A 20791-nucleotide genomic window follows, 5' to 3' on the forward strand; every position below is an offset into this window, starting at 1 on the left:
CCAGAAGAGCTTACCAATGAACAAAAGCAAAGGAGGATCCAAGTTTGCCAAGACCTTTTGGAGAGGCCAGATGACATTTTGGGCCGTTATCACTGGTGATGAAACATGGGTGTTCCAATACATCCCAGAAACAAAGCATCAAAGTGCACGATGGAAATCAGCCAATTCTCCACGACCAAAAACTTCCCATCAGTCAAACTCAAGAGTCAAAATGATAATGCTAACTATTTTTGATAACAGAGTGATTGTTAATTATGAATTAGTACCAACTAATTTAAGTTGGTACTAATGAATTAGTACCAACTAAGCAAATAGTTAAGCAAACAGTTCACTATCTGCAAGTGCTGAAAAGGCTGCATGGAAAAGGTAACTAAAACTACCTGAATTTTTTTAGCAGCAACTTTTGGCCCTTGCCATCATGACAGTGCACCAGCTCACACACCACTGTCTTTGAGGGAGTTTTTAGCCAGTAAACAAATAACTGTATTGCAATACTCTGCGTACTTACCCGATCTGGTCCCCAATGACTATTTACTTGAAGATAAAGGAAGTATTGAAAGGAAGATATTTCCATGACATTCAGTACATCAAAGATAATATGATGACAGCTCTGATGGCCATTCCAGAAGGTTCCAAAATTGCTTTGAAGGGTGGACTAGGTGCTGGTATCAACACATAGCTTCCCAAGGGAGTACTTCAAAGGTGACCATAGTGATATGCAGCAATGAGGGATGTAGCACTTTTTCTAGGATGAGTTCATAAACCTAATTGTTAGATCTCATAAAAAATATTTTTATTTTAACTTTTGGACTGTTAAATCTGGACTAATAAGCCTTTGATAAGTATGACAGTCTGCAAAAATCAAAACAAACAATCGATAGCATTGAGAGGTGTAATATGTATCATTCTGGAAGAATTAGAGACAGTAAATGGGAGACTATGCTTTTTCTTGAGTGAGATACAGAATCTTTGGTATTCCTTTTGTGGATTCCATACACCATAGTTGCTGGTCACGGGATAGTTGTTGGTCCTGGGATAATTGAATACACAGTTATCTCAAGGATTTTTCTCAGACAAAACCCTCCAACTAAACACCCTCATCCCTTTTAAGAAAACTATTCATTCTAGCGCTTTGATCTACCCTCTTCCTCTGACTCTGTAGACAGTCGGACAGGAGCACATGCAGGATTCAGTCTTCTATTACCAAAGACTTGGCATCTGGATAAAGGGTTAGAAGGGTTTTTCTGGGTAGATACTTCTTTGGAATGCTCATCTCACTCATGTCATTAGCATCCTGGCTTCTGGCCACTTACATCACTCCTGACTCCAAGTCCCTGGGTCTGCTAGTCTTGATTCTCATTTGACAAACCATCTTTACTTTTTGTTAATTCTTTTCCCCACTCCTGGAATTGGACTTTGGAACTTCCCGGGCTTATCTGATTGCTGTGGACTCACCCCTGTTCTTGTCTCCACATGGAGCTACCCAGCTGGTCTTGGGTTATCTTCTGTGCCCTGATTTGTCAAAGACTTTAATCTCCTAGATCTAAAGTTAAAGGACCATCTTGCCTATTCTCATGTCACTCTAGTTGAGCCTAATCGTCATGAGGAAGGCTTGTAAGAAACTTCTGGGGCCTCTTTTCTAGGGTAAGAAGATTTATTTCTTATTTTATAACCCCAGGACCCAGACATGTGGTCCTGGAGGTTTATTTCCCAGGAGCTCCTAATGTAATCTTCCCTCAAGGTGTTTGGTTTCTTCTGCCTGAGCTGCAAACCATACTGAGCACATTGCCATAGTCCTGGGACATGGCCTGTCAAATTTCCTGAGATGTCCAAGTATTTTGAAGAAAATTTTTACCAACATTCTAAATTCTATATGACAACATGAAACTCTCACAACATTCCCTAATGCACATGGGGGACTGCCCATCTACCTCTCTTCCTTTCTGTTGGTCAGGTGACCTAGTTCCAAGTATTTTAATTCAACAAAGTGATGATCTACAGTCAAGACCCCTGTCCCTTGGAGGACATGCATTACCAGTACCTGAGCCATTGGGAGAAAGGATTGTTTCATACCAGAAAATGGATCAAGAGTGTTTCCTCTTGCCTAATTCCTGCACAAATTGCAGCCAACAATTTTCTTTTTCAGTCTCTATGAATTAAAATTAGGTTGATTGACACCAACTGACTGATGATCAGTGGTTTCTGGTTTCTTTTTTTAAAAAATTGAACAAAATAAGAAAGCGTTTTTCTGATGTTATTTTGCTTCTGTTTTAATTTTGGAACTTAAAATTGGGGGGAGTGATTAATAATGAGTCTTCTTGTCTGTAACTAATTTATTTAGGTCTTCTTCAAGTCTTCTTTAATCTAGCAATAATTTGTAGATTATCTTTAAAAACTCCAGTCCTAAGTGATTTATGATTTTTGTTTTTTTAGGTGGTATTTTTGCAATTTTATTTTCCAACTCTTTGCTGCTGGTGTTTAAATATAATTGGTATTTTTTTTTTTTTGGTGTGAATTTCATTCATTTTTCTTTTTTTCTTTTTATTGAATGGTAACTGTGTACATTAATGCACTTCTGGGGTACAGTGTGGGGTTTTCACACACAATCCAAAACACTTCCATCAAACTGGTTAACATAGCCTTCATGTCATTTTCTTAGTTATTGTGTTAAATTGTTCATACTCTACTCATATAGAAAGATTCACTTGTACCCTTGTAAGATAAACCACAGAAGTGAACCCTCCAGTCCCCCTCCCTCCATCCATTCCCCCTCCCCCTCCCTCCTCCCTCCCCGTATTCTTAGGTTGTTATTAGGTTATAGCTTTCGTATAAAGGGTTTAAATTAATTTCATAGAATTGGTATTTTTTTAATTGGCCTCATATTTTAAGGCTTTGCTGAATTAATTTATTAATTCAAGTAGGTTTTCTTTTGGATGTCCTGTGACTTCTACACAGATAATTGTGTCATCTACAAATAGAGACAATTTTATACTTCTTCCTTTACAATCTTTATACCTTTTTCTCTTTTCTGTTTGTGGCTTCATTGCGTTGAGTAGGACGTCCAGTTTAATATTGAATAAACATAGTAAGTGTGATTGTCTTTGCTTAGCTCCTGATCTGAAAAAAGGGGGTTTGGGGTTTTTATTTTTTACAATGAATATGATCCTGGCTCTAAGTGTTTGTAGTTGCTCTTTTCAGATTAAGAAGTTTCCTTTCACTTCCTAGTTTTCATCATGGATGGGGGTATGTGAATGATTTTACCACATTTGTTAAGTTTTTTTTCCTCTTTTAGTTTGTTTGTATGATCAGTCATATTGATTGGTATTTGAATGGTATATTGACCTTGCATTTCTATGATGGGCTTCATTCAGTCATGCTTCGTTGTTCTTGTTATGTCTCTAGATATTTTTTAGGGGAGTTTTTTTTTCATCCATGCCTATGAATGGGATTGTGTTTTCTTGTAATGTTTTTGTCAGGTTTTGGTATTACAGTTGTGCTGGCCTCAGAAAATGAGTCGAGACCATTCTGTCCTTTATATTCTGACAGAACATGTGTATGTAATATTGATACAGTTCTTTTGTTTAAATGTTTGATAGCATCTGGTAAAACTGTCTGGTCCTGGAGGTGTTTTTATCTTGTTTGTGGAAGATTCTTAGTTACTTCAGTTTATTTTATATGGAGTTGTTCATACATTCTATTTCTTCTTGAGTCAGTTTTAGTAAGTTAAGTGTTTCCAGGAGCTTATTTATTTTGTCTATGCTACTGAATTCATTGTCAAGGAGTTATTTGTAATATCCTTGTACCACTTTTTCCATCTTTAGGATCAGTCATTTTAACCCCTCTTTCTTTAATCAATCGTTACTAATTTTTCCAAAGAAGCGGTTCCATATTTTAAATTATTTTCCCTAGATTGTTTAGATTCCGTCTTTGTCAGGCAAAGCAAATTCCTCTTGTCTGATTTTTATCTCAGCTCTGATGAGTTGATGGAGATGCTTTTCTAGCAGAAAAGACTCATACCAAACCATGAAATCACTTTTAATGTGCTGCCTAGAAATACAGCTCTGCAAAGAAGGGGCATATAATTAAGGGGATGCTGTCCGTATACGTCAACCTGATTACACATTGAGATGTTTTCTGCCAGTGTTTCAAATCCCTGCTTTAGTTATGCAATTTAAACACTATCTAAAGATGATGGAATATAGGTGTTAGCTGAATTCGTTTTTCTGAAGAGGACACTTCTTAAGAGCAGGTGTTCTCTCCTGTGACACTAGTGAGTAATCCCACCTGTCATGGTGCACAGTACAGATCATCACACCAAAAATCTATTAACTTATGATTCATCTCTGGCCTGCCCTGTAAAAACAAAGATGAAACAATGCTTTAGACTGAATGATTAAAGGCACACAGAACGGGTCTGTGCTCTCTCGGAGTTCGGTCTCATTCCCTTTGAATCAGATGTGTTTTTTTCTGGGAAGAAACTGGGTTCTAAATTAAGAAGGTGGATTAACTCCTTCAGACTATGGAATGACAGGTCCATTTCCTTCTAAACAGTTTCCTTTCTAGAGCTTTCCAGTATGTCTTTCTCAAGTGCTTATCTTACTGGATAAAAGGGATTTGTGTAGGGAACTGAGGGGCTCCTCTGGGTCGCCTGTCATTTTTTAAGCAATTTCCTAGCTTTTTCTTGCATCTTTTCATCTCCAAAGGCAGTGGTAACTGGTCAGATTTCATGGCTAGGTGCACAACCTTTACCATGGCTTCACAGCCGTCTGTGGTAATTGCTGGAGTGCTGATCTAATTTCCCCACTGACAGGGGTCCTCCCACACAAGGACACCCAATGCCGGGACCACAGAAGTTGTCTGACTCTTCGTAGGCCTGGTGGACATTATTGGTCTATCTCTGAACAGTTTTATATAAAGAGACTATCAAATAATTTCTAAACCTGAAATTAAAGGTTAATTTCTTCCAAACCTTCATTAAGATTAAAGAGATGTAACTCCGTGAGATTGTCTTCTTTTGTTAATATTAACAAACTGCAGCTCTCAGGTCCAAGAAGGATTTAGAAGCTGCCATTTAGAAAGCTGTAGGTAAGATATGGGATCTCTGCTGAATTGCTTTTTTGCATATTTTGACTTTTTCCCATCCCTATAAGCACCTTTTAGACAGGTATAATTGTGCCCATTTGGTTTTTCCTTTCAATTGTAGGATGTTAGTTTAAGTATGCAGAGTGAGGGGGTGAGAACAGAGAGAGAGAGTAGGAAGAAAGAAGGGAAATTTATAAAGAATTGAGGCTTTGGAGACAGAGATCTGAGTTGTAATTCGTCCTTCTTGACTAACTGGTGGTTTGACCTGAGCCTGGACTTTGTCCTGTGGGCAATGATAGAATGGATGTGGAGAGAATATGAATCTGGCAATTGGACGGGCGATGGAAACTAAAGTCAGGATCACGTGTGTTTCCAGCAGTTCCTGGATGTGTTCAGCTGCATGGTCAGATCATCAGGCATCAGATTCTCATAAGGAGTGCACAGTCTAGATCCCTTGCACGCACAGTTTGTAGCAGGGTTCAGGCACCTGTGGGAATCTAATTCACTGCTGATCTGGCAGGAGGTGGAGCTGGGGTGACACGGAGCGATTGAGAAGGGTTTGCTTACCTGCCCTCACCTCCCGCTGTGCAGCCTGGCTCCCAGCCAGCACGGACTGGCACTGGCCCACAGCCCCAGTGTTGAGGACCTCAGGTGGAAGGTAAGTGTTAAAGCAGACACCTAGGAGCCAGGCTGCCTGGGCTTGTATCTCAGCTCCGGTTATGACTAGATGTGCAAGTTGTTTAACCCCTCTCTGCCTCAGTTTACGTATCTGCAAAACGGGGATAATAATAATTCTCTCAGAGAGTTGTTGTGGGAACTAAATGAGTTAATTGGTATCACCTCCTAGAAAAATGTCTGGCATATACTGGTCACATACAAACAGGAGCTGTTATTATCAAATTGCCTCTTGGGCACTGAGGGTGAACTTGCCAAAGAGGAGCCCGTTGGTCCCACTTTCGCTAGAAACAATAGGTGCCATAATTGGTTGTGTTGAAGCAATCAGATTTTCGGGAATAGAAAAGAGTCACACGTATTTAAACATTACGGAAAGAAAGAAAAACAATTATTTAGAGCCAATCTGGTTATTTTTATTACTCGCCTTTCCAAACGTGGAAAGAAAGTTAAATGAAAGACACAGACATGTATGTGTGCTCCCTCCTGTATGCCTCTTTGGAAAGTAAAAAGTGTGTTCAGCCCTTGAAATTTTTTATTTGAGTTTCAAGAATACCTTACAAACTTAAATCCAGGTTTTGGATTCCTTTGGGGTAGCGAGGGAAGCCCTAAGAGGCTCATCTCGTACTTTTATTGTCCAAACTAATGGTCCATTACCACAGTTCCTTGAGGCAGAGCCAGTTAGGTAAGTGCGCCTCAGTGGGCAAGGACGCAGGGCGAGTCTTCCCTACTGGTAGAAGACAGGATTATTTTTCCTAGGGGAAGAGTAAGAACAATCTTCCCCTTTTGCTCATGCTAGTAGAAATAAAGCACCATAAACAGTAGGCAAAGGGGTTACCAAGATGATATCAGGGTCCAAGGGGAAATTCCTATGCTCAGAATCAAATTTGCTAATTTTCAGTTTCAGAAATGGTTTGTCCTCGTTAGCTGTTCAGTGAAATGAGGTTAAGTTTAAAGTTTATTAGTATATGAAGAGCATCTATTTACTCTCAAATACATTTGCTTATTTGCATTATTTTTACATAAATAATTACCTAGAAAAAATTCAGGGAGCTCATTGTCGAGTTTATGAAATATATTCTTCTTCAAAAATGAGCTCCACCAATCCTAAATTCTCATATTTACAACTAAAAATAATTTCTATGGTACAAGTAAAATAATTAGGCTTCCCAGGGTACTACAGTCAGAGGTGGTTATTTTCCCCCCAGCTTCCTGGCATAACTATTTATTTATTTATTTTTGGATTTTTTTTGTAACTTCAAAAAAATTTTTTAAATTAACGTGAAGGTACAACGTTTTAGGTTACATTGTTCTCACTTCCAAGGTAAAGTTCAAGTTGTAGTTGAGCCCTTCACCCTGGGGGTGTGTTGAACACCCTTACATTGTACACATTAAGTCAGATATCCACCAATCGCCCTCTCCCGTACCCCTCCCCTCCCCTTCCTTTCCCCTCCCCTCCCCTTCCTTTCCCCTCCCCCATGCTATATTTGTGTTTTATTTTTTTGTATGGGCATGTAATTGTTTATATATTGGTTTCACATTAGTATTGAGCACATTGGATATTTTTTTAACTTTAAATATATTCTGTTTAAAACTGCTAGGCATTTGAATTCTAAACTATTTTAAATTTTTTTCACACCAAAACAAGTGTGAAGTGTCAGTGTTTCTTGGTCCCGGGAGGCCTCTCCTTTCCTGACACAAAACACCCAAACCCATGTGTCGGAAGGAGAGAATGGAAGTGGCTTACATCTCAGGGTTGGTGCCAGTGTTCTGATTTCCTGTGTCCCAGGAGACACCACAGATGCTGTATCTGACTGTCACCACTGAATCCAAGCATCATTAGGGACTGACCACACAATGCCTATGGTCACCACATTGACACCAAGCTGTCATGCAAGCAGGCTTGGATTAATCAGTACGTCTAATTAAAGCTAAATATAGTAGAACCTCTGTAATTTGACTGCCCAAGGGACTTTATCAAGCTGGTCACCATATGGAGGTGGTCAACACAAGGAATTTCCATTGACTATACATCCAGTCTATGAGAATTGGTCAACTTAAAGACATGGTTAGTGTTGGGAGGTGGTCCGCTATGGAGGTCTTACTCTAATTAATTATACATTATTGAACTATTGAAATTTATCTTCACTAAAATTACATCATACACCTGGAACATGAGTTACCAGTAACAGGAAAATAGTTATCAAGACCACTGTTGGCAAATCCTCCTCACTCACCTTTGTCACTCAAGAGTCCTGTAATTCAGGTGTGTGTAATTTGAACATGCGGCCCACCGTTTGCAACTTGCACAAACACATAGCGTGGGCACCTTTGCCTCATCTATTTAAGTATGTTTTGTTTCCATCTGTTATGATTAATAAAGAACTGGAAAAACAATGCATCCAGACAGGGTAACATCCATCTAGACGGGATGCTAACTGTAGGTAGGTGGAGTTCTGTTGTTGTTTACCATGTTGTATCAGCATTAAAACCAGGACAAGGGACACTGACACGTTGATATTTCACATTTGTTTGGTAATACCAGATGTAAACTGGCTTAAGACTCAAATGCCTGGCAGTTTAGAGTGTATGTGTTTAAAATGACATCAAGAAGATAGGGAAAAAAAACCTCCATAAACATGCTTGAAATACAGCGTCTACTCCTTTGTAATGACAAAAGTAATACCAGCTAGTTTATTCTTCAGTCAGAATTGTAAAAGCTAGAACTGTTTCTAATCAGTCAATCATAGCATTAAAATCAGTGGGAATATTTTTCTTACAGTATTTTACCAAACTTTATTTATTGTTTGGTTCTGATTTTTAAAAGAAAAACAAAGTAAATGATTTTGGAAAGTGAAGTATTTCAAACATATCTTGGTATTTAATCATTAACAATGTAGAATTTAATAGTGTCCATTAACTTGCGAGGTAGGTCAAACGCATATTTAAAATGTGATATGTAAATTATTTATGGTATGTCTGTGTGTATGAGAGACAGACAGACGGTGGGGGAGAGGGAAAGTGTGATAGATGTGCCATGTGGGGTAACATACGTTCAGGTTTAAGGTAAGTAAAGAGTTTAAGGAAATTAAGCAATGGGCACAGATGGCTTAAGCTCATGTTTTAAAAAGATTATTTAAAACTATTTAGAAATTCTTCTGAAAACCATCTGTTAAAACAGCCAGAGCTCTTTCACCCAAAATGACGACATCATGCAGGTTGTTTTGAGTTTTCTTGTTTGCTGGCAAACCATAATAACAATTCTAGTTTTGTTTCTGTTTCACTTTAATTTTAATTATTTATTTATTTAATTAATTGTGACAAATTAATCTTCTCAAACTGATAGCACCCTTGAAGGATTTTCGATCACTTGCGCTGTAAACCCTTTTCAATGTTGATACTTAGAATATCAAATTGCTTTCCCCGTTGATGAGTCTGTGCTAAAACAGTCTGTGAGTTTCAAGGATACTCCATTTACTTACAAATTCTAAATCTTGACAAAAATTTTTTAGGGTTACCCATTAAACAATAAATAGTAATATCTGAGTATATGTAATGTAGCAATGTCAGATAATGGATAATTTTATAGTTCCCTGATGATTATTCTAGTGTATTATCTTAAATGAATTTTTTTACTGATGTTCTTATATAACTTACTTGGTTTAAAAAAAAATTTTTTTTTTTTTTACAAAAATGAGAGACAATTCCCTCTTTTTGCATTATCCAAATGTGTTAAAAGTGAGATAGATTACCAGACAGAGAAGTCTGCAGCCATGTGTGGTTAGAGTGTATTTAATTTCCTGCATGCGTGAAAGATAATAATGTGATTTTTAGGCACTAAATGTTCCTTAGCCATTCACACTTGGTACTATATCTGGAGTAAAACTAGATTAAACTTGCAGAATGGCGAATTACTGAAAATGATGAAGTTAAGGCAATTGGTTAATCTTGATCTGCTTGTCTATTTTTTATAGCCGGGGTGGAATGGAAAAATTTATTTGGGTGCCAGATGGCAAAAGGCCTAACATTATGAAGACAAGCATGGGGCTGAAAATGTTTTCTTTTTTCTTTTTTAATTATACACAGCACCTCTTTCTTACCTGCCTCTGTTTTTCTTTTAGTGGCAAAGCATTTCTATAACACTGGTTGAGAAAGTTCAGATGATTGCTGTAATCCTAGGATCCTTGTTCTTGATAGCGAGTGTGACTTGGCTCCTCTGGTCAGCCTTCAGCCCCTATGCAGTGTGGCAGAGGAAGGACATCCTTTTTCAAATCTGCTATGGAATGTATGGTTTTATGGATCTAGTGTGCATAGGTAAGACCACGACCTTGAACATTAACAAACTGTCAGTAATCCATTTCTTTCAGCGATTATGTTTTCAACATAAAATGCTGTGGTTCGAATTATCTCGGTTCTCCAGTTAATTAACTGTCTGCGGGGGTCACCATTTGGCTGCTTTTGTAAAAAAGCAGAACATTTCTATGTCCAAGTAGATTGGGGGAAAAAGGAAACCCCGGATGATGTCCAATTAAGGTGACATATTTGCAAGTAAAAGGCAGGAGGAGGGGTGGAAGAAATTATTTGGGGCAAGTAATGTAAGAACAGTCATTTAGTTCCCTGTTACAAAGCTGGGCAACGTGGACTGGGCCCTGTGAGTACTGCAGTGCGTTCGGGAGGAGGACACTCAGCTAGATGCCTGTCTTTACCTTGGTTGCTCAGATTTCCCGAGGGCAGGAAGCGCTTCTTGGCAGGTTAGGAACCTGGGGACAGTTGTTCTTGCTAGCCTGGGTCTCTTTGTTTCATTTAATGAATTAGGTAGCTTAGAAGAGGAAAAGTATCAAATACTTGAGCTGAAAGAAGCCCCACAAAAGGTTACTTCTGTGTTCCACTGGACCAATCTTTCTATGCTCTAACACCATGAGAAAAAGAAACCTGTTCACGGAGCACGTATGTGGCGCGTGTGAGGAGCCACGCACTGTGATGGTGACCACTGGGGAGGTGGGAGTGGCCGGAGAGGAGCACCCAGCGTCCAGAGAATTGGCCTGCTCTGGGGGGGTTTACAGCTGAGTGGGGTGTCAAAGAGCTGAAGGAGGGCGCCAGGGTTAAAAGCAGCGGTTCCCACCGTGTAGTCTGTGAACCAGTGTGGCAGCGACAACTGCCTCGCTTTTTCAAAAGTGTCTATCTCAGGCTCCACCCCAGACCGGCCAAATCAGAGACGACAGGGCGGGCCCCTTCCAGGGCTCTGATGCCCACTCAGGCTTGAGAACCACAGACTTCAGGGAGGGTGCAGAGCTTGGCAGCAGTGACTTCATTTCTGACCCTGGCCTCAGCATAGGCAGGTCAGCTTCACCTCTGTATGTGTCTGTTTTCTCACCTATAGAAATGGGAGTAAGGATCCTTACTGTGCGGGTTGAAGTGAAGGGAATAGTGATTATAAAATAATTATGTGGCTCGGTGCCGGTAGCTCAGCAGCTAGGGCGCCAGCCACAGACACCGGGGCTGGCAGGTTCGAACCCGGCCCAGGCCTGCTAAACAACAATGACAACTACAACAACAACAAATAGCCGGGCGTTGTGGTGGGCACCTGTAGTCCCAGCTACTTGGGAGGCTGAGACAAGAGAATCACTTGAGCACAAGAGTTAGAGGTTGCTGTGAGCTGTGATGCCACAGTGCTCTACTGAGGGTGACATAGCGAGACTCTGTCTCAAAAGAAAAATAATAATAATTATGTTATTAATTAGAAATTGTAGATTTGAACGTCAGAAACACTGAAATACCTCTGAGGTAAATTAATGCCTCTGTCTACTGGAGTCTTAATTTAACTAGCAATTTTAATTCTTCAGTCTTTTTTTTCCCCCTAAAAGAGCTCTATAAATGTTTCAAACATGATCAGACTGACTTTTCCCTAGATTTTTTCCTTTCCTGCCTGTCAGCAGTATCAGACTAATAAGCAGTCTGAGGAAAGAAAATGATCCAATTTCAGGCAAGAAAGTAAAAAAGCAGGGAGGAAAATGTCATGAGCAATACGGAAACCGAGAAGATGTTACCTGAATAATTGGGCTAATCACGTCTAAAACAATTGGTATTAAATGTGATAATGCACGTGTGAGCATTCAAACATAATCTCTAGGGCATCACCCTACATAAAAGAGAATCGTAAAATTGTTCTGCAAATTGAATCCCACAACAAATTCAAAGATAGTGTTTACTCTGTCCTCCAACATAAATGTTATAAAACGTGGTGTTCCATTGATAGGAAGCGGGGAGATGCAAAAGAAAAGGACGGCGAGGCTCCCCGTCCCACCTGGAGGGGGAAGGATTCCAGTTGACTTTCTCGATATCATTATAACACTGTAAAAAAGATCATACATTTCCGAGTTAGGAACTCATTTTCTTTTCGAAATTTTACAACTTGCATTTAGTGTGGTGTCAAATCTAAAATTTTGATTGCTAATGTTAGTATTTTAATCCTGGTTGTTAGTATTTCTGGTTTCGAGAACACAGACACACAAACCCGAAAGATCTTTCCGTGAGAAATGACAAATTTGAGCTTCTCTTGAAATGTGAGCATTGTCTCAAAGAGTCGGATTTCTCAGAAACAAAAGCAGTTGCCCTTTTTCTGGAGACGGTTCCCAGAGTGATCTTTTTTGATCTGTTTTTCAGATATTGACAGTAGTTTCTATTGTCTTTTGGCTCACCCGATCCAAATCACAGCATTCAGTGATGTATTTGTATATTTTGAAAAATAGGAAAGAATTCAGTTTGAACATTGTATCTTTTACTCGATTAATCGTTAAAATACATAATTGATTTTGGCCCAGAGAAAATCTTAATTTTTTTCTCAAGAAATTGAGGAACTGTTGAGGTAAAGGAAGCAAAGTACACCCAGGCCATGAGTATTTAGGGGGAACTGTGTGTTAGGCACAGTGCTGGGTTCTGTACTCAGGCTCCCCAAGGGGCTCGTGGCCTCACGAGGAGGACAGGCAGGGAAGTGATTAGAATGCTGTGAGATGCACATTGCTATGAAGTGAGCACAGAAAACAGTAGTAGGAAGGGAGGGGGGGAAGATTTCACAGGGAAATGACAGCCAAGCAGACAGAAAGATGAAGAGATAGCTACCCGGCAAATGGAGAGGTGACCTGCTTCTCACCATCGGCGAATGTGGGATTGGCTGGCCATTCAGGGCTTTCAGATAGTTGGAAACATTCCCTTATTCCTACCTGCCCAAGCTTTTCAAACTTGATTACACCTCAGTGAGAAGGAAGCGATTGGCAGCTTCATAAATGTTCTTTGGAAAAATAATTCTGAAAATCCATAGAATATTATTCCAGAATCCAAAAATTTTATAATCCAGCCAGCATATCTAATGCTTAGGAATAGTCGTATTGTTAAATAGTAACAGAAATTTAAAGATTTGTACAGCGTTTAGTTACTCAGGAAAATTTATTTACTTATTTTCATATACAGTGAATTTGTTTGTTACTCTTTCATTAACTAATACGGTTTCTTCTATTTTAAGATGTAGTTCTTTCTTTTTCTTTCTTTCTGTTGATGGTTTCAATTCTTCCAAGGGTCCAGGTCCTATTATAGTTGAAATAGCTCCATCAGGGTGGTTCAGTAGAATTTTCCATAGCAGCGGTTCTCAACCTGTGGGTCGTGACCCCTTTGTAACAATGAAAATACATCCTGCATATCAGATTATTTACATTACGATTCATAACAGTAGCAATTTTTTTTTTTTTTTTTGAGACAGAGCCTCAAGCTGTCCCCCTGGGCAGAGTGCCGTGGCATTACAGCTCACAGCAACCTCCAACTCCTGGGCTCAAGCGAGTCTCTTGCCTCCGCCTCCCAAGTAGCTGGGACCACAGGCGCCCGCCACAACGCCCGGCTATTTTTTGGTTGCAGCCATCATTGTTGTTTGGCGGGCCCGGGCTGGGGATTTGAACCCACCACCTTAGGTGTATGTGGCTGGTGCCTTAGCCGGTTGAGCTATAGGCGCCGAGCCAACAGTAGCAAAATTATACTTATGAAGTAGCCACGAAAATAATTTTATGGTTGGGGGTCACCATAACATGAGGAACTGTATTAAAGGGTTGTGGCATTAGGAGGCACTAGGAAGGTTGAGAACCACTGTTCTAACAGCAATGAAATGCTCCACTTTCCGTCCAGTTCCATAGACACTAGCTAAATTTGCCTCTTGAGCACTTGGGATGTAGCTAGTGAGAAAGAAACTAAGTTTTAAATTAAATGGTATGTGGATCAATTTAAATTTAATTTAAATAGCCGCATGTGGCTAGTGACCACTATATTAGCAGCACAGATTCTGTGTAACGGAATGGTAGGTAGGTTAGGGCTTGATTAACAAGTTTCACCTTGTCTTGGTAAGTGGGTTGTATTTCCCAAATGATAAACCTTGTTCTTAGAGGGTGAATAAAGTAAAAATGAGCTTGGGAGGAGTAAGAGGAAGGGTGTTAAAGTGAGAGGATGGTTTTCAGGAGTCCCGCAGTGCCCCTTAATGGGGAGCTGTGTCTGTTGGATGACTCCTTTTTGTTACTGAAATTTTTTGGAAGACTTAAATTGAAGTATGAAGAGATAACAGCTTTAGATTCTATTTGGGGAGCTCTTTTAAATATTTAAATAGAAGGCGTTCAGACTATGATCCTACACCAGAAAAACTAACATTAAGGATTGAAATCACCAAGCGGCATTACTTTGAGAATAGGTAATAACCACATCGGGCTTGGTTGGATCCTTCCTAAAGCAGTTTGCAACAGGGGACAGAGGAAGATCAACAAACCCAGGAATGAACAGAACAGCAAGTGCTTGGGGAAAGGCATGGGCCGAGGGTCTGCTCCTCAAGGAAGCTTGTACCACAGTGGGAGTACATTGATTAACAAGTCAAAGTCTGAGGGACTAGGAGAAGGGCACGTGAGGACGGGGGTCATTCAATTCTCTTGCATAAGAGCAGTTTCCAAGTCATTTTAGTGTCTGGTAGAACCAGATGAGGCAAATTCAGTTTCTTATTCTAGAAGCATCAAACCAAAACCCTCTTACATTTTGCGGAATTCCTGAAGCAGAGAACAGTGCTTGCACCCAGGCTAATCAACACTGCAAATGCGTGGCAAGGCCAAGTCTAGAAAATATTTTGATCTTCCCTGAAATATTACAGGAGAGAATTGGTTATGGTTACAGAATTTACAAACGGGCTTTGCTTTTGTTCTTTTAAAATTTTCTTGCTTGGCCAGGTAACAGACACACACAGAAAATTTGTGTTTATTATTGTGGAATCTGTACAGTTACAAAAAGACCACTTCACTCACCTCCCCCTTTCTGCTCTGGTACTCCCTCTGCAGAAATGTCCCCCTCAGCGTTTTCACGCACACCCTCCAGATCTTTTCTGTTAAGTTTACACACATGTAGGCACATTGATACTTAGGTATTTTGTTTTTCATATGCCTGTGATCACGGGATACATAGGGTTTAGCAAACAGTCTTCTCCATTCAATAATATGATCTGGAGATTTCCCCCTGTTATGACAAGTGTACAACAATGTATTTAACCTCTCTTCCACCCATGGGTATTTAAGTTGTTACCAATTTTTTCCATTGGGGACAAGGCTGCAAAAAGTTATGTAAACGGTTCTGTTGGCACAATTCCAAGGAGCAGTAAGCACCCGTCATGCTTGGTATGTCTTTTTATAGTGTACTCTAAAAAGGCTTTACCAATTTATAATACCCTCTAAGATATGCAAGAGCTCCTGTGTTCCCACACCTGAGCAATCACAGATACCATCGCTTGTACCTTTGAATAGAAGGTTTAACTGTATTTAACACCATTAGAGTGGTTTTCTTAAAATTAATTTTCTAACTATTCAAACTTGTGCAGCAATTTTATTTAGGAAAATAAAAGTTACTACAGTGGGTCCTGCTCATGTGTAGCTCATCCTCCCTGGTATCTTTTGGGACACCAGGGATGTGACGTGCAGAGACGCAGAGTAGGTCTATAAACACTTAGAGAAACGCTGTGAGTGGTTGAGGCCAGAGGCCATGGCCTCTCCAACACCCTGCATTCTCTAGCATATTTTAGGAGCTCTTGGGTTGGTTTCTTCCATTTATTATACTTTTAGCACTGAGGGGCTTCCACTTCACAGTCTGTTTCTTTTTAGTGTAAACAGTACTCCCTAAAACTGCTACAAGAAAAATGGCTCCCCCTCTGTCACTCGACTCTGTGACTAAAGCACTCATTCTGTTATTGCTCGTTCTTATGCTATTTCATTTCTCGAAGCACCTGTGTGCAGAGTGGAGGAGATACGGACACACACATGTGCATACATGCACACGCACACACGCGCATATCCACGCTCTCTGATATACCCAGCAGGAGCCAAAAATACCTCTTAAGGCTTTTTTGAAATAATGAAGTGAAGTATAATGTAATTGTCTGTGCTGTCTTACTGTTGAAAGCTATAGAGATTAGGGAATTAAAAAAATAACCTAAGCTATACTAGAATGAGTGTAAGATCAAAGTGTCTTCTCCTTGCTGTACCGATTATAGTTCATGTTGAAAAAAAAAATTTCCTTCTGCAAAAATGTCATGCCCTCCCTCAAAAACTTTTATTTTTCCTATACTTCGAATTAAAATAAGTTTTCCTTCAGTCCCTATAATTCCTTATAGTCCCTTCTAAAGTCTATTTTTCAAATTTGATAACGTATCTAGCCAAAGCTATTGGGATACACACAGAAAACTATTTCGAGTTACCGGTTGGTAATATATCCACATTGCATTATGGAATTTCACTTCAGAATAATGAGTCAGTGTAACGCATTTCTGCAGTCTGAGATTGATTACATTGGGCATATATTTACATTTACAAAAACACAGGCTAAATATTTCCCCCTTGCTTTTGATATCATTTCACTCTGCTATTTTGTGCTGGGTAGGACAGCTAAAAGTAGCACATGATTTAACATTTTATCGACACATAATGAAAAATGTGCATTTTCTAACTCTGTTCTGTCATATGAGTCACAGGAAAGAGCTTAGGTGGAGAATTTCAGGGTGGTGATAAGTTCTCTGGTTGTTTATTTAATGCCAGGGTCGCTTCTTTCTAAATGGGCTTTCAGGTCACCTTCCTCCCTGGGGTCAGTTTTCTGTGAATGTAAGCCGATTAGCTTAAACAAAGTGTCATTAAGAGGGTAAATCCACCTCTGAAGAAGGACCTTTGAACACATTCCAAACAAAATACAAATGACTTCCTCCTCTCAAAAATCTCCCTGCCCTCCAGGACCTCTCTGCATGATTCAGAAGTTGATGATATTTTAAAAATTATTTTAGGTTCAAAACACATTTAGTGAAAGGAAAGAGTTAAAAAGAAATTTAGCGTTGGCAGTTGAAACAGCCCATAATTTAGAGCAGAAACAAAATGAGTTTGTTTGAGACCACAGGAAAGCCCCAGGTCCCTTGCTCACGGTCACCAAGCACCCGAGTGTGCTGGGAAGACAGGATTTGTCAAATGTGTGAGCATCGGGCCATCACTGATAGATTGGAATATTTATGGATAAATATAAAATTTATCAAAGAGTTTTACATTAAGAATGTAAAATTACCAAGAGAGCAATCAGAATGTTTCCTGGACTCTTCAGGGCCTCTGTCCTGCTCAGAGTGGGCTGAGGATGTCTGGGAAGAGTGAGTTCTTTCCCACGCCTCCCCGAGGAGAGCTGAGACCACCAGAATGTGGTGCAGTCTGACGTGGGCCACCTCCTTGAAGATACTTTCCCTGTGGGAAGTGGAGACCATAGCTACTGGCCACCAAGACCCGTCAACCCCAAACATGCAAATCTCAGGGCTACACACAGGGCAGTTCCCCCCCACCACCACCATGCAAAATTGTCAGCAGTTTTCATCAGATACTTCACATATATGTAGACTTTTTCACCACAAGGCACTGGAGCCCAGATCCGACCTTTCCTCACACCCTGATCCCCGCTGCCACTGCCACGTCTGGAATCTGAGCTACTGGGTCACTCAGGCGAGATGAGCTTTGAAAACTGACAGGGTAGCGTTCAGCTGCGGAGTGGGGTGCAGAAGGCTGCCTAAGGGCTGAGGTTGACACTTTGGGTGACAGTTGGAGGCGGGTAGTAGGAGTTGTTGCTGCTGTATTTATCTCCTTTCAAGTTTCATAGGAAGCACTAAAGTGGATATTTCTGCATGAATCACGCAGCTTGTGGGAATAGCTCAGCTTAAACGCAGCTCAGTCCCCATGAAAGCTGAGCAGTCCGGGTGCAGTGCCTCCTTTCCAAGCCTCCTATCTCTGTGACTTTCCCTCCAGGAGAAGTGCATCAGCCACCCCTGCTCCAGAAAACACTCCCATTTCCAGATCTCTGACTGGAGACCTCCCTCCCTCCAGCGTCACACTTCGGCTGCCCAGGAGAGGGCTGCGCAGCTGCTTCTGTAGGGAGGACTCTCACCCAAGGTCCTCTGGGTTTCCCTTCCAACTTCATCCTAGGGGGAGCTGGGGCTGGAAGTTTGCTGCACTTGGGGGTCTGTTACTCCTCAAAACACGGCTATTAAAGATTTGCAAGCTCTCCTAGCTCACTTAGAATCATTTCTTAAATAGAGTAGAATTCCTTTACAACCACACATCATTATTCCCGGGTTCAGAATATCTGTTTCATGCCCCCAGGAAACACCTCAGCTTCATTTAGAAAGAGTCTGATAGAATGTGGCTGATCCTGAAACACAAGAGTCCAGGACCCTCCACAATTTAAGCATGTCCTGGGTGCCCTTGCAAGGCAGAGGCCGGGTGGCCTTTTGTAGTTCAAAACTGTCAGAGGAAAAACAAAGTTTTATCCTTAATATGCTTTGAGAAGTAAACCATTATTATTTCTGTTCCCTGGAGGTACAAATTACAGGCTTTTCTATGCCTTAGTCACACTGATGTTTACCAATTCCTGTAAAGATTATTATTGTAGTTGATTATTAGTGATATTGTTGCTGTTCAAACGCTGGGAAATAAAATAGAAGGGAATTGGTGCTTTTCTTACTTGCCTTTCAGGGCTGTGCAGGGGATGGTCTCAAAGCTAATCAACGCTTAGGCCTTTTAATGGGGGAGCAGTCTAAGGCCTTACTCTTCTTTGACCTTGTAAAGTTCAAGTTCGTTTAGAGGAACATTAACGTAATCAGCAGAGCCACAGACTAAATATGTCATTGTTGACTGTCATGTCCTCCATAGGAAGTGGGGTGACACTTTCTCAGTTGTCTCTACCACTTGGGGCAGCCTGGCTGAGGCGGTGTCAGTTATCTACTGAGCCAGTTCACTGCATTATTTAGCAGGGTACCGAGCCTGGCTCGGGGACAGAGATACAGATAGAACAAGGGTTGGCAAATTGAGGGCTAAATCCAGCCCATTGCCTGTTTTCATACAGCCCAGGATCTCAGGATGGTTTATTTATTTATTTATTTGGCCGCAGCTGGGTTTGAACCCACTACCTCCAGCATATGGTATGGGGCCGGCGCCCTACCCTTTTGAGCCACAGGCGCCGCCCCTCAGGATGGTTTTTACATTTTTGAATGATTGAAAAACATAAAAAGGAGACTCTTATTTCATGACATGAAAATTATATCAAATTTAAACTTTAGTCCCCACAGAGAAAGTTACGCTGGGTCCCAGCAAATCCCTGAGTCTGTGGACTGTCAGTGAGAAGCAGCCTCAGGTACTTAGAGAAAAGCTTGGCTGAGCACTCCCTGCTGTGCACCTGCTGGGCGGGGAGAGGGAGGCAAGGAAATAAGCTATTGAAACACAGTGGGAAAAGCCCCAATGAGAGACGTACCTGAGAAGTAATGGGGGAGGATTCGGCACACTTAGGATCAGTGAAGTCCATGGAGGAAAAACAGGTTGAGCTCACTTTCAAGGAGGAGCAGAAACTAGAAAGGGCCCGGATGGGGGCAGAGGCCTAAACCTGTAAACACACACAATCAAGTGGTATTTTAAGGACTCACGTTGGTGTGGGGTGACAGGAGCAAAAGATGTTTGTGGAGGAGCAGCAGTCGGGGAGGGACCCCATGGGTGGCGTTTGAGGCAGGACCACACCATGCTGGATGTGGCTGACCAGCGGGACACCAAGGACTGTCTCAGTGCGGAAGCTTGACTGTGAAGGGGCCGGTGGAGAAGGGGAGGAAGACAGAACAGTAACTCAGGCAAGTGGTGTGGAAGCTGCTGGAATTAAAAGAGATTAACAAGGTGGAGGAGAGGACGGGAGCGGCAGTGACTAAGACCTCTGGGCATCAGAACAGGACAAAGGGAGAGAAGAGCCTTAGATTCCTTTTGCATGACTTAGGAGGAATCCTAGGTGGAAATGGCCAGAGTGCAGCTGGACTTGGGAGTCTGGAGCTCAGGATAGAGGTTGGAGCTGGAGATTTATACACGGTGACTGGAACTAGCACATGCAGGGAAAATGCTTTGGGTGAGGGACGTGGCAAGACGTGAAGGGTGGGCACAGGGGTGTGGCCAGAGCAGGAGATAGTGGGGGAAGGGGGTGCTTTCAGAGCAGAAGCCAGTGGTCAACAGTGCCCGGTGCCAGGTCAAGGCTAGGAGATGTCAAGCCAGTGTTCACTGACCAGCTTTGGCACCCTGGAGCGGGGGCTGTGAACATGAGATTGCAGTGGGCTGTGAATTGCTAGGATGGCAGAGGGGTTCAGAATGTGAGTTCACCAAACTCGGCTAGCCGACAGAGGACACAGTGAAATGAGGGCAGAAGCTGGAGGGTGGTATGGAATTGAGAAAGCTTTTGGTTTTTTATTGGTAGGGTTGGGTCTGGGTGAATGCTGACAGGAAAGACCCAGAAGAAATTAGAAGACTGAAAATGCAGGGATGGGAAGGTGTAGCTCAATGACCCTGGGATGTGGAGAGCTAGATAGAGCCCAGCACCCAGGGAAGGCTTTGCCTCCTGCAGGAGCGCCCCTGAGGAAGGGGTGGGCACAGCAGAGTCAGCTGGACATTCTGCTCTGACTCCTTTCAAAAGACCCCCTGTTTCTTAG

The 20791-nt window shown here is 41.4% G+C and overlaps 1 protein-coding gene across 1 annotated transcript in view; it reads left to right on the forward strand.

The window, feature by feature from the left end:
• The window catches only part of MARCH11 (membrane associated ring-CH-type finger 11), a 111171-nt gene that overhangs the window by 79880 nt on the left and 10500 nt on the right, over positions 1-20791 (forward strand). The window contains exon 3 of the mRNA XM_012805012.2: positions 9876-10068. Coding sequence (XP_012660466.1) covers positions 9876-10068 — 193 coding nt within the window. The remainder of the gene's footprint in view (positions 1-9875; positions 10069-20791) is intronic.

This window comes from Otolemur garnettii, unplaced genomic scaffold (genome assembly GCF_000181295.1).
Source record: "Otolemur garnettii isolate 467f Iridium unplaced genomic scaffold, OtoGar3 scaffold00033, whole genome shotgun sequence".
Lineage (NCBI taxonomy): Eukaryota > Metazoa > Chordata > Mammalia > Primates > Galagidae > Otolemur > Otolemur garnettii.